The 17,645-nt window shown below is 40.8% G+C and overlaps 1 protein-coding gene across 7 annotated transcripts in view; it reads left to right on the top strand.

Moving 5' to 3' along the window:
* The window catches only part of asap1b (ArfGAP with SH3 domain, ankyrin repeat and PH domain 1b), a 57,495-nt gene that overhangs the window by 10,570 nt on the left and 29,280 nt on the right, over window positions 1-17,645 (top strand). For all 7 annotated transcript variants that reach the window (XM_071484885.1, XM_071484887.1, XM_071484886.1 and 4 more), the window contains exons 2-6: window positions 9,988-10,060; window positions 11,670-11,815; window positions 14,082-14,156; window positions 14,632-14,681; window positions 14,922-15,051. In XM_071484885.1, coding sequence (XP_071340986.1) covers window positions 9,988-10,060; window positions 11,670-11,815; window positions 14,082-14,156; window positions 14,632-14,681; window positions 14,922-15,051 — 474 coding nt within the window. The remainder of the gene's footprint in view (window positions 1-9,987; window positions 10,061-11,669; window positions 11,816-14,081; window positions 14,157-14,631; window positions 14,682-14,921; window positions 15,052-17,645) is intronic.

The following is a 17,645-nucleotide window of genomic DNA, read 5'->3' on the forward strand; positions in this document are numbered from 1 at the left end:
GAAGAAAATTGTCAAATATTCGTACTTGAGCTTCTGGAACCAGATGATGTATAACACAATCTTCCTCGTCAGATCGGGTTTTTTTTAATAGTAATTTTCATTTTGTTAACTGTTTTTAGTAACCTCAACAATCAATCCTAACTTTGAACTCAGCGTAGACCTGAAATCTTCACATAGCTCAAAAAGAGGACATTCTTAACACCAACAGTTCCATCACAGCTGCCCTGAGGAAGATCATGTGATATGATCGAAAGCTCCTAAGCAGCCACGTCATGTCTTTATGGTTTGTTTTATCTCGAGCTCCATCGTTGATTGCTTTGTTCAGGTGGTTTCACACATTTGAGTTTTGTGGGTTAAGGAAACTCATTTTGGTTCTTTTTGAACTGGAGGTTAAACGAAGCCTCTATAATATAGTATGATATATATGGTAATCAATAGATTCAAATCTTGATGAGCGATGAATCATTTTTAATAAAGTCATAAAACCAAGCATTTTCTGTTTACAGCAACAGATGCAAAGGTATTCTGCTTTTTTCAGCTTTATTTTTATTAGAAATTAACACTCACTTTTAGTTTTTGGTCGTTGCTCAGAGAGACACCACTTCAGCCTGGATGTTGTGATTTATCATCAGGCCTAAAAACAATTAGTAGATTAATTGTTTTGATGGTGGAAGGAAGGTTAATTGGCAACTATTTCAATAATCTTTAGACCTGTTAAAGTCATTTTCCAAGTAAAAATGTCAAACTTGAGCTTCCCAGCTTCTTAGTTTTGAGGATTTCTCTGTCTTACGTGGTATTAAAGTGAATATTTTGGGGTTTTGGACTATTGATTTGACAAAGTAAGTTTAAGATGTCACCACAAACATTTTTCACTGTTTTCTGTCATTTTATAGACCAAAAAAATAATTGTTTAATCAAGAAGCTATAGCATTGCAGCTGTATTTGGAATTTTATGGACTAAATAATTAATTATAACCAATAGAGCGATTGGTAATTGTTAGTCACAGCTCTGAATAGAAAGTGTTTTGACAGTTTTGTGGCCTCTTTGCTCTGCTGTTTGTTTTTCCACTGACAGAGGATGCTAGCTGTCATTTTTTAATCATCAGCAGTGAGTTCCTCCCACTACTCTCCTGTTGAGGGTTGTTAATAATCAGAATAATCTAACAGCTGCTTCACATGAATAATGGTTTCCTGACTTGTACACATAATACACATAAAGGTATTCTGCTTGTTTGATGTTAGGGGAGTATATAGTCCATTGCAGCAGCGTGTGGGTGTGATTGTGAAAACATGCACGTTGCTTGAAACAAGTGGTGGGCTGAGTGAGAGTGAGCATCGCTGGGGGAAGCCGCCAAATCATGTGTGAATGTAAAACCGCTGCATGCACAGCTTGACTTTTCACTGGCCGCACGCATGCGCCTGTTCTGAGGTCTCTGGAGATGTGCTGCAAAGAGTCGGCGTCCTCGCAGCTCAGAGAGTTGGCTTCGTCCACCGCGTGGCCTCACCAAGCTCGCCGCGGAGGAGCACACAGCTGAGCAGCTCGTTTCTCTCTCTGGGAGGCCGGAGAGAGAAATGATGGTATAATGGAGTCATTTCTGACTTGTATCGACTTCTGTTAGTGGCCAACAACATTAGCAGGTCGAGATTTGTATAACAGATACAAGCCGGTATATCAGACGGTTTATCAGAGGAGAATACTGGGGATTTTGCATGTTTTAGCCCATAAACAGCATGTTATTCCATTTTCTAAAGCGTCCCTTAGGTTTTTAGCAGCTACTGCTCTCAGTTAATTTCAGCACAAAATGAACCTAAGCCCGATTCGTTGTTAAAGTAACATTATCACCACATGGCAAAGCAGTTGAGAGCAGGGATGGTTGAATTTCACTGTGGTTTGAACTTTCTTGTGGGACATTCAAATGCTAATGGGAGGTTGCAACAAATGGGAATTGAGAGTTGGCTGCAGAGAGGCAACGTATTGGTGAGATTTGTTGCTAGAACTTCATCTGGAAGACTAGAGAAGGATGTGCACTACAGGCAAAATATATCCTGACCTTTTAGTTAATTTTCAAGGTCAAATGCTGTGTGGACATATTGTTAAGTCGGAGCGTGGGTTCCCTGTAGGCCAGTGGTAATATTACACATGGGATCTGACGCAGTGCAACCAGCTATTGTTTGTTAAAAGCTGTGTGGATCAGTAGGTCAAGCACAGGATGTGGAAAGTAAGCAGTGACATTAATTGCACCGCAGCTGGTTGTTTGTATTATCTGACTGTAATAGAAATACAATATTGTTTTGGTATGTTATATATGTGAAACAGGGTTCCCATGTAATTTTTTTTTTTGGATGAAATTACACCAGGAAATTGGGTTTAGTTAAAGGAATAGTTTGACATTCATGCTTATTCACTGTCTTGCAGAGAGTTAGATAAGAGGATTGATACCACTCACATGTCTGCATAATAAGTGGTGAAGTTACTGCTAGCAGCCTGCTAACTTAGCTTAGCATAAAGACTGGAAATGGGGAAACAACCAGCCTGGCTCTGTCCATAAGTTACAAAATCTGCCTACCACATCACTAAAACACTTTATGCCTCATTTGTTTAAGCAATATAATAACCAAAGTGTGAAAACCACAATTCACTATTCAGGAGTAACTTCTTACAGAGTGACAACGGTTCCAGGTGAATTGTCACTTTGACACTTTGGCTCTTGTATGGATTAAGTTTATTTCCTAAAATGTCAAACTTTAAAACTTTTATGTCGAGTGAAGCTCTTAAACTTGGGCTTTTAAATATAATCTGATTTTGTTATCAATGCAAATTCCTTATTTCGTCCTCAATATGTAATTTTATTATTACTGAACATTTGAATAATCATTGACATACCTCACATCACAATATTGATCCCAGGCCTGAAACAATTGGCAGATGTGAATCGTGTGAAGAGGATAATGGCAACTTGACAGTTTAAAAAAAACTCTAAATTTTTCGACTATTTCACATGAGCACAGAAGCAAGAGGGACAAATCATCTGCCCACTGTATCACTGCTCCAATATCATTAACTTAACAGGCCGATTCTTCTCTCTGAATTATTACCTACGGTTTATCAAGCAAGTTTCAAGTCTCTGCGAATGAACTACAACCTGGAGAGTACAAACAGAGTAGCATGGTTCCCTCTGGAGAGTCAACGGCAGTAATGTAGAGTATGACAGTATAACAGTATAACAAAGAATAAACAGCTTGGTTGGTGCAGTCCATTCAGAAAAAGACTGTTTCACGTAGATCGATGTTCGAGATCCTTCTGAACTTCAGAACTCGCAGATAAATGTAGTCTCACTTAATCCTGGTTATTTCAGTTGCCATGTCAGATCCACTACAACGGTCATGTGGTCGTCCTGATACACCTCTTAACCAAAACCAAAACCACTGGCAGTCGATCACTTTCTGTCAGTTGTGTGAGTGAGAGAGAGAGAGAGAAAGAGAGGGAGACAAATAGGCCATCTGACCTCAGCTGCTTTTGGAAATGTTACATCCTCTCATTTTTCCCATTCCGCGGGCCCAGAGAAAGGGATGTGCATTTGTTTCCTGCCAATGAAAACGGCTCCCCACCCTTCCTGCCTGCGAGTCATGCCACATAGACTTGACAGACAGACTTATCTTTTCTGTCACTTCTTCATTCTGACAGAACAAGCAAGACCAGCTTTGTTGCTCTATTACACTTTTTATTCTTTGTAGTAGTAGTTGTGTAACTGAAAGGAAATGTGAAGGCATTTCTGCACGCTGGTCAGTCACCCTTCCCTCTAAAAATGCCCTGTGTTTTGGCTCAGGGGAAGTCCTTTGATAACTGAACCCCTTCCTGTTTTCTTCCTCTAGGAAATAATTTGCATATTAGCCATTCTGAGAACTTTAGTGTCTGTCTCTGTTGGGAAAGGAGCAGAATTTGCCACAGTGGCACAGCTGAGTCCCAGAGAGCTGCTGACAAACAGAGGGCTGGCCGGTTAGTCAGAGCAGCTTCCCGCAGTCTCCACGGAGAAGAATGTTGAGCCAGCGCGTGAGACGGCCAGATCACATCTCCTTGGTAACCACACAATCGCCCGCCGGTGCGATGCCAAATCACCCGGCTGCAGGAGGAGCGGAGCTGGGGGAAGGATGAGTCCAGGGAGGAAATGAGAGCGACGACTTGACGCTCTATGAAAGTGACAGAGCAGGAATCTCAAGAGTGGATCAAGAAGAACCACCTCCCAGACAGCCCGAAAGCGTGTTGTTGTTATTCTTCAGCTGTCAGCGGAGAGCAGTTGGTGTCATTAGACGGAGTGCTGCCGACCCAGGACAGGACACTGTCAAGCCTGGCCGCTTCCTGCTTCCTGTCAAAGGACGGCTGCAGGGGAAACGGCAGGGCTGCTGGGGGAGGATAAGGCCTCGGGCAGGAAGCGTGAAGCTGAGACAGCCTCCAGTCAGTCATGCCTACTCACTGCAGCCACCAATTTCCCCCTGTGGGTTGAGGTTTTCTGGGAACCAGATATTCAGCCTCATTAACCCCATTGGTCACATGGGTCACATATGTGTTCTTCTTATTTTTTTAATCAATCTTTTAGTCAGACAAAGTCAGAAAATAGTGAAAATGTCTTGGTAATTTCCCACAGTCCAAGTTGAGCATCAAATGTCTTGCTTCTCTTGATGCTTTTCTTTATTATACCTCACAGTAAAATGATTATGTTTGGGTTTTGGATTGTTGGTCAGACAAAACAAGACCTGAAGATGGGAAAATTACAACAGGCGTTTGTCATTTTTTTTGGAAAACAATTAATAAATTCACAAAAAAAAGTTTAAAACAAAAGGTGAAATGTGACGAAACATACCATAAATTGTGGTGCTACAGAGACGTCCTGGCCTATAAATCATATTCTACAGATGTAGGGGAACATGCTTGTTTGGTATCAGCCACAACAAAAATCACATCATTGTCGTTTTTTTATTTTTTTCAGTGAAAGTGAAATGCAAAAATGACCACTAAAACTGAAATTGATCTGCCAAAATAATTACAATATGATTTTTATTCAGTCCAGATGCTAATATTGATATTCACAGCAAGCATCTGTTGATCTCAATCTACTCTACCCTATCAAAACCTCTCAAATATCAGCCCACGACGGCCATTTTTTTGCTTCCACCAGTGAAAATCTGTCAAGAAAAATGTCCGAACAGGATGAAATGTGCCTCCTCATGTTTAATATGAGACGTTTCGAGGACAACTCATGTTTGACTTTGGTGCTCACACTCGTGACAGAATCTGTTCATACTGAGACGCTGTGCACAGCTGCCACCCTTCACCTCCCCTTAACTTGACCCTTGACCTCTCTGGCTCCATCTCTGACAGACTTGGACTTAAAAGCATTCTGACACTGTCATGTTAACTTTCGCAGCACAAATGCTCCTTCACGAGAGATATTTCTCAGAGGAATAGCACATGGCCATGAAACCTACTTTATCCTTTGCTTCGTTTTCTCAGCAGCATTAAATAAATCATCCGTATGCATCACTTGCTGTTGGGGTGGAGAGACGAGCGACCGCAGATGTTTTGGCATCGTCACCCTTGCTAATCCCCCTGGGTTGAGCGGGAGCTTGCAATTGGTTGCTGGCAGATAAAAACAATCCTTTGACTATATTCAATAGTTGTCAGCCTTTTGGAAAGCAGAGTTTGGATGCATTCTTGCTTGTTGCCAAGGGCTTGCAAAGACTGGGTGCCAAGACAGCGCTATTTCATTGATTTTTTTTTTTCCCTGAAAAGCTGAGAGAAAACAGCTTTAACAAACCATCTCTCCAAGTTTAGTGCCAGCTAACGAGAAGATATTTATCGTTTATCTTCTGTGATTATTTGTTGGGATTTTGAATGAATGCGCTCAGTCTTGTCATCTTGTCTGAAGCAGTGTAGTAATGTGTGGATGTATGGATCCACTCGAGTTTGTTCACGTTACGGCTGAATATTTAATTAAGAGCACAGAAAGAGTTAGTCATGGGTGACCCTTGGGTGGCAGTGTCAGCTGCTTTCAACATGAGCCTCACAAAGGTCAATCTGCCTGCTCAGTCTGCGCGTTGTGCTCTTCATCTCTAATCAGCACACAGGACCACAACCTCCAAATAACCACAGGTTTACTTTGGAGGCATTTCACTGCAGACTGACTGGGACTGAGTGACGAAGGCAGCGGTTTGGTGTGTTGCAAAGAGGCGACTCGAGAGAAAACACAGCTTGTTGGTTAATGTGTTGTTTGTTAAGGGATCTAATCTGTGACTTTTGTGGTGCAACAACATGTCTATCCATTTAACTCGGACTCCCTCAGAAGAAAACAGTGAATTTTCTTTAAGCTTGTAGAAGAAAGTCAGGCCCCAACAGATGCCTTATACTGTTATTCTCATCTGGATTTTCTGTGTGTGCGCCAGAATTAGTCCAATTATGAAAGTAGCATCTTACATTGATTATATATACAGGGCAGATTTGGGCCGTGGAAATGGCTGCATACTGGAGCTGAGGAAACAGGCATGTGGCCCAAATATGGGCCGGATTAATTTTAATATCTGGGTTCTATTCCTTCAACTAATTTCATTATCAATTAGTCTGCTGATTATTTTCTTGACCGATCGATTAGTGTAGTCTTTAAAGTCATGATAAATGTCCATCACAGTTTCCCAGAGCCTGTGGTGACTGTGGTCACATTGAAGTAGCTGGAAACAGAAAATTGAAAAGGGCCTGAAACAATGAATCTATGATCAGATTATTATGTTATGATCAGTTAAATTACTGTTCCCGTTCTTCATTTTTGAAAAATCTGATTATAAACCAAAGAGAAATCCATCATATTATTATTACTTCAAGCATGTGGTTCATGTGGTTTTCTGAAAGACAGAAAAGGAGATGTTTTTTTAATTATTATTTATTATTATTTATTAAAGAGAAGGGAAAACAGATTAAGTTATTTCATTTATTTCTTTTGGGCATGTTGCAGCCCGAGGTGCATATGCTCATGAGTGTCCCTGATATTTTGCAAATTTGGGTGGTTTGCTCGTTGCACCTGGCTTAGTTAGCTGTGTTAGCTTTGTTAGCTGAGGCTAACGGCGTTGTTAAATGTATATTGACAGCCTATGCACTCTCTCAAATCCCACTCTATGGTCAAGAGCAGGCTAAGCCTCCAGTAAGGACTAGCTTGTAGCTTCAGTCTTAAAGCAGCGTCCCCGACACTGCGAGACATGGGGGTTATCAGCCAGGAGAGAGGGAGGAGGAAATTGCATTGTGTCAACTCCTATGGTAGCAGAGCTGACGACGGCCAGCCAGCATGGGAGTGATGATATGATAATGATATAGAGACTTCTGAGGATAGCAGTGAAGCAGCGTAGCCCATAGGGAGACATTAACTCATGATAACAGAGAACAGGGGTCAGAAGCAACCTCAGGTTCTGAGTGAAGCTTTTTCATCCTTTATGTTTTCATACTGTTTGAAGATTTTCATTATAGTAATTATCAAGGTAATATATTTATATACAGAGATTATAGTGGCCAAGATGATGCGGACACAGGGTGAAGCAGTGCGGCAGTGTGGGTAGGTCCTGGGCAGCAGTGTGCTCCCATGTGCAGCAGGATCAAAGGGCCGGGGCCCGGCAGAAATGTCCCTGCGGCGACAAACTACTGCTGCCATAATTGGGGAAGAGCCATGTAAAACTGTCCAGGGGAGGCCAAGGACAGCTTAATTATGTTGTGAAATTTAATTAGCCCACTGTTGTGTGTGTGTGTGTGTGTGTGTGTGCCTCTGCTCTTAACCAGCTGACCTTGATGTAATGGTGTTTTTGCTGGTGTTTATCATCCATTATGAGCAGACATGGCAGAGTTATGGTTCCATTCCCTGTGGTTAAAACAGGCTGGATGTGAAATACTTGTGCTGTCAGAATGAATTCATTGTGGATTCACCAGATTTTCAACCATTTAGCCGATGCAGGTAACGCACATGTGTGTTTGTGTCGCCCGTGTCCACTTTTCCTGAGGGTATCGAGTCCCCTGATGGTGTCAGCCTTTCCTGCAGTAAATGAAACAATAATGGCTGTCACACAGACAGATGGTGTTCAGTATGACAGCTGATAGTCATGTTGTCGCTGGGCTGTGCGCTGACCAACATGTCCAGTATTGTTGTAGCTGCACTCTCCATGCACGAAGCAGATCGAGGTCCTGCAGCTCTGACCTCTCGTAAACAAATAAACATCTTCCTTTCATTTCATCTCTCTGTCGCTGCTGATAGTAATCAGGGAAATAAGTCTGGTAAATAACTGCTAGAAACTTAATTATAGAGAAAGCGCTGTGTTGGAATACTCAAGGGATTTATTACTAGGTTAAATATATTTTGGACAGATAGTAGTGGTGGCGAAATTGAAAGGGGTTCTGTATTGATAGCAGCTTGATATGCATGCCAGTAAAAACCCATTGATTAGTATTCACTCTATTTATTGGGTGTGGGGTCATTGTGGAGCATGGACACTGTTATATTTCTGGTTGGCTCCATGATCATTTCCACTAAGTGTCATGGTTGAATGGTCGATCCTTTTTTTGCATCATAAAAAGTACATAAAGCACTTTTGTTTGCTGCTTTAGCAATATAACAACCATAAAAAGACATTTCTTAACAATTATTCTTTGAGTGATTTTGGTTTGTTTAACTTCTAAAAATCCAACATCATGTAAAAAAAAAAAAAAAAAATGCAGGTTTATATCTGCTAATAGCAAATTCTGCTGTTGTTATTCCCATGTAAGAATCAACACTCTTATTTAGTTTTAGTTACTAAAAAAGATTTTAAAGATTAAAATGACAAAAAAATAAAATAAAATAAGAAAACAGTTCTGGGAGGAAATCTAACAAATGAAGAAGATGATAACAAGAAAGGTTTACAAAGAAAAAACGGGCTATAAAATCTAAAACATATATAATATAATAAATATATGTAATAAGTTAAGAGGTCATTAAAATATAACATTTCACTTAATTTAGGTTATCAACAAAACTCCCAGATGTCTTTTGCTTGGGTTTAGATTGAATCGGGCCACAAATAAACCACAAACAGCACAGTTTCATTCACCAGCTCAGAGATTAGAGGCCTGAAGCCTCCGCCTGTCATGTGACTTCTGTCTGATGTGTATGCGAATGATGATGTGCGCTTGGAAGTGGTGTAACTTGAGATGTTGTTGTTATGTTCTCTGTCAGGGGTGAGCTGAGTTTCTCTCGTGTTCGGATGATGTTTGTGAGGATGAGTTTTCCTGGCGTAAAGCAGCTTTTTGGGGGTGAGGGGGCGGCGATGTCTAAATCAGTTCAACGGTCGCACTAGCACAGCTTTTGTCTTAAATAGCTTTGTAGGATTTTCTCTAAATATAGAAAGACATTGTCACAGCTACTACCTCCAGTGTCGTGATCTATAGTGTCTGTGAAGTCTTTCTCTGTTTTATACTGGTCGTTATTCAGCTACTTTTGTTTCTAAACTCTGAGCATTAATCTCTGAAAGTGCAAAGGAAGTGAGACAGATAACTCACTCTAACAATAGGTCAGTGGCGGCGTTTATTTTTCTAGCATTTAAATGTTTCATTGAGAATAATTGTCATGATAAATAGGCAGTGTATCCAATTTTATCCTGCTTAGGCTATTTATTTTGCCTATTAGGGAGCACAAAGGCTTTTCTCCAGCAGTCAGCAGTGTTGAAATAATGATTTATGCCACATTTAGGTCAAGCACTGCATTGTGAGCACTACTCTGTCTACATTAGCTTTATGGAATATGCTTTGAATCACTCAGCAAATATGAGCTGTTGTTTGCCACACCGCTAGAACAAAAGGCAATCTTTAAATCTTGAAAAAAATATCTTTGCTGTCTTTTGATGTGATGGTTTCCAGTATTTTCTTAAGGGAGGAAACCACTTTAAAGATTTTCAAGGTGTCCTCTCCTCCTCCTCTTTTCTCAGGCGTTGGACCAGGATCGAACCTCCCTGCAGAAGGTGAAGAAATCAGTGAAGGCCATCTACAGTTCAGGACAAGGTGAGATATTCTGTTTCTAAATTAATCAGGCCTGAATGTGCTTTAGCTGGCAGTTGGGTGCATGCTCACAGCCCTCTCCAAAAGCAGTTCCCAGAGGAAAGCCCAGGATTTCTTAAATATCTTCAATAAAAATGAGGATTGCTTTTTTTTTTTTTTTTGTCTGGACTGTTGCCTTTTGTGGGACAGATGGTGTTTTGTGTGTGTATCCAGGCTGTTTCAGAAACCAACACCTGAGTTTGTTTTGCTCGTTGCTGTGACATGGATCCTCAGTAATTTTCCACTGAATACTTTGGAGAGCGGCCTCCTCCCTGTAAATTGACAGTTTCAGATGTTTGTCCCACAAAAAAGAAGTTTGTTTGCTCTCCACAGAAAAGACACTTGACCTTCTCATTGTGATCTGTAGGATGATAAACAACCGGAACTACTCTTCCCTAAATTCAATATAACATGTTGGCAAAAAATAACTTATCTTGTTTTTTACATTTTTTTATATTAACCCTGGTGACAAATACTTTCAGATCTTTGTGACAGTTTCACAATAAAAGCCACTCCTTGTAATGTCAGTCTCATGCTTTTAATGTGACACAGCAGCAGGAAATGTTGGGTTTGCATTACAGTAACTTTATACAGCTCTGATATCTTTGGGTGGACAGTCAGGTGGATATCAATCAATACTAATATTACAACCAGCAGCACTGGATTGCATGCATGCACATTATCCATGACTATCTCATGCATTGGTATTTTAATTTAAATCCAGTGTGGGAATGATGGACCCCACCACTACTAATGAAAACTAATCTAGAGAGCTAATCACTGAATGTGGATAAATAAACAGAGGATATGTCCTCATTGTCCTCAGTCCTGTTTGGACCGGATTTGACAAAAGTTCATAATGGCTGCTGCAGGAAGAAGCTCCACAGGGTGCTTGTCTCACCTGACCTCCCTCTCTGGACTCTAAACATCTCTCCCTGTCCAGCTCCTCTCCATCTCTGACTTAACGACAAGGACAGATGGATGCTGCTGTTTGGCTCCTTTAGAGTTTCACGGCCCTGGAGAACCATGTTGTGTTATGCTGACACGTACTGTTTCTAATTATGACTTACTGTTTCAAAATTAAAAAAGTCTCCGTGGAATAGTTTTGAATAAAAAAATCACTGGTTAAGGTTGCACGTCTGTTATTGTATTGCTCTCTGTTGAGAATTTCTGCCACATCTGAACATCCTGAGGACTCACAACTTTTTCATTCTGTTTAGCTCATTTCATTGTGTCACAAAATGAAAGTTTTATGCAAAATAATAATAATAATAATAATTTAAATAAACAAAATCCCTTAAAACCAATAATGAAAGTAATTCTGACAACAGAAATTTGCACAATAACATTGTAAAATCACAGTTATTAATTATAGTGCTGATTTCATTCATCAAAAGAAGCCAGAGAAAGATAAACAAGACAAGAACTGTGCCTGTAAATTAAAATAATCTAAAGATGGTGAATTGTAATTTGAAACAGGAAGTATGAGATTAAAGAATGAATAAAAAAGATGCATCAGAGCTCAGGGCAGGTATATTGATCGCTGTGATATACCTCTGTGTTTCCAACTCAGACCACGTGCAAAATGAAGAAAACTACGCCCAGGCTCTGGACAAATTTGGCAGCAACTTCATCAGCCGGGACAACCCTGACCTGGGAACGGCCTTTGTCAAGTTCTCCTCCCTCACCAAGGAGCTGTCTGCCCTGCTGAAGAACCTGGTGAGTCCAACATGTCGACAGTTGCTTTGTCATTAAAATGCATGTCTCAGAGAACCTGTCCCGCTGAGCACTCCTGTCCTCACAAGGATAGAAAGAGGAGAAATCTCCATAGAGAGTTTATTTTTCCTGTCTGCGCCTGGATAAGTGGTTTAGGGTTTGGGTTTAAGATTAGGATTAGGTTAACATAGGGTTAAAGTTAGGTGTGTAAGGGACAAGCTGAGAAACTGATCAAACCGTAGTACCAGAGTTGTATCTGTTTGCCTACAGGGTCAGTCTTCATCCCTCTGTGCACTTGAACAAAACTGTATGAAAATCACCTACACACTCAAAACTGTTGTCACAGCCGGACAGTATAGCTGACTGGGGCTAAATCTACCTCCGAGCCTTGTATTTCTTTTTCCAGTCGAGGCTCTTATCTGCCTGCTGTGGATTTCCCCTGACGTTTCCTTTGAATATTGTGTCCTGTTTGAATCCTCTGTGAGTGATTGTTGTTGGAAGAAGAGCCAGTCTCCGTTCTCACCCTCTCTTCCTGTGTGGCTGACAGAGAGATTAGGCTCCATAAATACACTTGGCAGCACCGGGAACAACTGTGTGTTTGTAGGAGTGTGTGTCATGTGTGTGTGTGTCCATTAAATCACCCAACAGTAGGGGCTACCTGCTTATTGCAGGAAAGTGAAATGATCTCTGTACGCTCATCTCTTCTCTCTCAACTCCTGTCTTTTCCATTTTGAATATTTTATCGAGTGGGTTTTTAGACTTCAATAACTTTTGCCCTGAGGGCGCTGGTATGTGCGTGCACAACAAATGAGTATTGATGAATTGTGCTTGTCCTAGATGTCCTACATGTGTTATCGGCTTAAATCAAGGATTTCATTAACAAATTTGGTCAAATTGTTGTCAGCTTTTTTTCTCTTTTTTTCTCCACCTTTCTCTTCCTGGCTGAGAATCCTGTAGTAAGACAAAGCAAAAGAGACCGTGACCGTTTCCAGGATGGGCTGTTAGAGCCCACCGGCAGTCAGCCAGTGGAAGATTGATTCTGACGTTGGCCATATGCAAAGACAGGCACTTAAGAAGCACATTAGCGCCCATTAAGCGTTGTTTACTTCCTTGACCGGTGCTGTGTGTCTGTGTGGACTTGGATAAAGGCAACAGGGACTTAAATGCTTAGTACTGTTGTAAATGACCTTGCTGATCCTGATGGTTAGAGCTGCTGAGCATAGCTGCAGCAACCTGAGGTGCTGGAAACATCAAGCTTTTGCTAATTCTTCAATAGACTAACTTGCACTTGTGCTGCTTTTGGCAGGAGTTTTGTTATTATGTTTGTTTTTCTTCAGTCAGCAGCAGCTAGAATGTGTTAATGCATCGCTCTGTAGGTCAAAAGATGAGGCCAAAGCCAACATCGTCCTTGTCGTTTGTGACTCCCCTTTCTTGTTTGTGGCACTGAGCCCCGAGCTTCACTCATTCCCACTGAAGATGCAAATCTTTAAAGCTGCACTAATCAATATTTTCATATTACCGATAGATCACATGGTTACATGTAATGTGGGAGGAGTGGCCTTTAGTGACAAACCCACAGAGAATCATCACCTGACTTTGCAGCTCCTCTCACCTATGTTATGCGTAGCTTTTTTGTGTCTTTCAGTTTATTGTTTTGGTTTTGTGCAAATTTCCTTTTGTTTTGGTTCACTCTCACTGCTCTCATTGTTTTCAGGAAAAAAGCTGTGATAAACCCACTGTACTCTACCTGTCCAGCAACAAATGCAAATAACTTTGTTGGAAATCAAAAACAGAGCTAAGAAAGAGTGAATATTTGATTTAGATTCATAAGGTGGACGTGTAAATAGGCAACTGTTTGCTATAACAACTTTATAAAGTGATAATATGTCATTTTTGTGTTTACAGCTTGATCCACTGGCCCCAAATGGCTTAAAAAAAATCAGCTCATTCTGCTTTAAAAAGGGATCACAAATATGTAGTTTCATTTCATAAAACAGCTGGACATTGTAGGTTTTAGCTAACGTTACCCAAACGAGAGCAAATACTGCAGTTATTGGGGACTATTTTCAGCTGTGGATTAATACACATTTGGTGCGCTAGTAGAAGTATTTTTGGCAGCAGGATTTACAGAAAATGTTTTTTAAGAATAACAAACTCATCCCTCAAATATTTGCCTCACACTGTGTTGATGATATCTATGTTTACATGTGACAAGAGCCACAGTATAACTGCCTGTATTCCTCCTCCTCTTCTCTGTGTCCTCTTTCAGCTCCAGAGCCTCAGCCACAACGTGATCTTCACCCTGGACTCGCTGCTGAAGGGCGATTTGAAAGGCGTGAAAGGGGTAAGATTTACTGTAAAACAGTTTCTCTCCCTGACATTTTTTTCAGTCTCACTGGACTCCTCCGGGCTCCACGTGATACGTCCTGGCAGTGGGGCAGGTGAAATAGATACCTCATCAGCACACATCTCTATTTATCTGAGTTTCTGTGTGTGTGAGTAAGAGAGGGTTAGGAGGAGGAGAGATGGGGGAGTTAGGAGCACAGTTCTTTGTTTTTAAGACCGCACTGTAAATCTTTCAGAAATAAACACTGCCTCTGTGTTGTGTTTGAGGTAAATGGCAAGTAACTGGGTCATGAACCCTTGATGTTCGGGGTACAAGGAGGGGTGTGGTCACTCTCTGGGCGTCCAGGACGTAAATTGTGAGCGGAGTGAGGCATTTGCTGTGTCTTTGGTAGCGATCCAACTCTGCAAAAAACCCAGTCCCCACGGTGACCTCTTTGCAGTTTGCTGATGCTTGTCCTCCTCTGTTTCTGCAGGACATAAAGAAGCCCTTTGACAAAGCATGGAAAGACTACGAGGCCAAGTTGTAAGTGGATGATTAAAGTGTGCTGTTGTAATGCTGCATGTTTGCATCATCTAGCTCATTATAGTGTACTGAATAATGGATCAAACACTGCTGAGAATTTTTGGATCCTCCAGGAGCGTTGCAGGAGTAACTGCACACAGAGCAAATTGTAAAACACAAACCTACACACAAAGTCAAAAGCATGTGAAAAAGAGAAGTGCATCCATTTAGTGATTTTATCCTCTCTCTCCTCTGTGTCAGTACAAAGATAGAGAAGGAGAAGCGAGAGCATGCCAAGCAGCATGGGATGATCCGTACTGAGATCACCGGGGCTGAAATCGCTGAGGAGATGGAGAAGGAGCGGCGTCTCTTTCAGCTCCAGATGTGTGAGGTAGGTAGTAAAAACGAGTCTGTTACCTCATTTACAGCTGGAATTAACATACGATCTTTATCTGGAAATACTTTCTGGACAAATTGCCAGACCACATTGATGATATTGTGAGAAATTCTGCCAATACTGGTCTCCTGGCAGTTGAAGTGAAGTGATCTGGAGGTGGTCTTGGAGTCTTGCATTGTGATCGGACCTCAGATGTAAATTCAATCCATACCTCACACACCCGGCACTTGCTATCTGAAGAAATCCCAGTGAAAGTTACAAGCGGTATCAGTAGCTAGCAAGAAAAAAAACTGAAAAAACGAAAAGCAGAAATGACCATTCCAGCTGAAATAATGACTCATCACAATCGCAATATCTGCCAATGATTTTTTTTTTTTTACATATTGTTCAACCCCTGATGGTATTATCATTGTTTAATACCAAGTGTAAATGGAGCCAAAAGGACAATTTATATGGCCCCTGAGCAGTAGTCAGGCAGCAAAGCAGCCTAGCAATTAGCCAGGGATGTCCAATTATCCTTCCATGAATCACTGAAGCTGCTGTCTCATTGTGAATCACTGAGGATTATCAGTAATACCTTCACATTTGTGTTGTGTTTAGTCATGTTCAGACCATCACTGCATCTAAAAATGCAGACCCCTCATTTATTTAGCTGCTCCGGCCAATAAAAAAAGCAGGGTTGTCAGTCAAAGAGGCTCAGCAGTCTGGCTCAACTTTCGCTGCAGCTTAAAGCGACATCATCTCACAGCGCTCTCCGTCAGCTAGTGAAACACATGCAAACATACATTCCAGGCAGATTTATTGTTAGTTCATGATCCTTGAGGCAGAGATTAAAAACATTTTTGCCTTTGTTGCATTTTACAGAATTGTAAAGTCCTTTCTCTCAGTGTTATAAACCGCTGTTCGGTGATTTGTTCTGTGATAAACCCTCAAAATCATGGATCCATCATTCAAACCAGCCCTCCTGGATTGTGCTCATCTTCTTATTGGTACCTATGGCAACAAGCCCCCACCGACGCAGGGCTGCTTTTGGTCTGAACGCCCACTTATTATTAAAATCCTATAGTATGTAAAAGATTTTAAGCTCAAGTTTAGTTTTTTTTCTCTCAGGTGATTTATATTAATAATTTAAAGGCTAACTGTATCACTCCTGCAGGGATTACAGTTTTCCCAAAAGATGCAGCTGTACCTAAATTAATTCATGAGAATGGTGTGTATTTCACCACTCTCTAGCTGTCATCCTCAAGACTGGACCACAACTGGTTGTTACAATTATTTCATGGCAGTGGATAAGATTTAGATTCATATTTCAGATATTTGAGCTGCTAACCACTAATAAACACTGAAACTGTTTGTCATTAAGTATTTTCAGATGATCCATTGTTTCTGTCTGCCTTTGAGTATGTGGCAGCACTGTTTGAGTTGTGTTTTGGTATTAATGCTCCAAGACTGTACTTAAAGAAAAGTGACAGCTAGAATTAAGTGCAAAACAAATGTGAGCTCTTTGTGTGCCCAAGAGAATCAGAACAAACTGTTAGAGCTCAATCTGCTTTGCCAAAAACCTCTCTAGTGGTGGGTGGTGACGCCTACGCCTTGTTCACTCTTTTATCCTGTTAGGATTTTTTACTCAAATTACATAATGGACCAATGGCTGTTCTACTGCTGTTGGTTGTGTGAATTATTAACTACAGAACTTTCTGCAGTCCTTTTGTGCCCTGCCAGGCTGATCTTCTCTCTTCTCAGGGTGACTCAGAGGTATTTCCTTGCCCACATTTCCCACATGTGTTCAAATGTCCTGCTGTGTTGCAGGTCAGGCATTGTATGGCTAGTTCAAGTCAGGCTTACTTACCAGTAACGTTTTCCGGAAAGCAAAAACATGAAACAAATGGAACAAATAAGACTACAACAATGTAAGCATCTCTGTGGGGCTACATGCTAACATGCTCACACTGACAATACTGGCATGCTGATGTTCCGCAGATATAATGTTTACCAACCATTTGTCCACTAGTTTAGCATGTTAGCATGCTGACATTGCCATTAGAGCGCCACAGCACTAGTATGGCGAAAAAGCAAATTCACCAAAGTTAACAACAACAAAGTTAAGATTATTATTATTATTGCTGTTGTTGTTGTTGTTGGTATTGTTTTTATTATTATTATTATTATTAGTTCATCCAAAATGGAGAAAAAATATTTTAACCCTCCCAGTGATAGTTCTACAGATGCTAATGCAAGTTGCTAAGTTGTTTAGATGCTCAGTTTAAACCACTTTAAGATGGTGTTTTGGAGCAGCTGACACAATTTTCAATCTCTGACATTTTGACCACTATACATTTTGTCTTGTACTGTGAAGCGTTAGCTGTTTTTTTGTTGGAAACATTTCTGAAGTAAAATAATTGACCTAGTCAGTTTCCCTTTTTTTAGTAATAAAGTTAATCTTGCAATAAGCAAGTTGTGAGCACAACACTGATGTATCATCATGTTTGCATATACATGGCAAATTTGTTCAAATGTATTCACACATTAAGCAGTTGTGGAGAAACATTAGCTTTCATTTGGAGTCGTGTTTCTGGCCACCTGGTAAA

Source organism: Trachinotus anak, unplaced genomic scaffold (assembly GCF_046630095.1).
Source record: "Trachinotus anak isolate AG129_WGS33_773 ecotype Australia unplaced genomic scaffold, CSIRO_AGI_Tana_v1 ptg000009l, whole genome shotgun sequence".
Taxonomy (NCBI): Eukaryota; Metazoa; Chordata; class Actinopteri; order Carangiformes; family Carangidae; genus Trachinotus; species Trachinotus anak.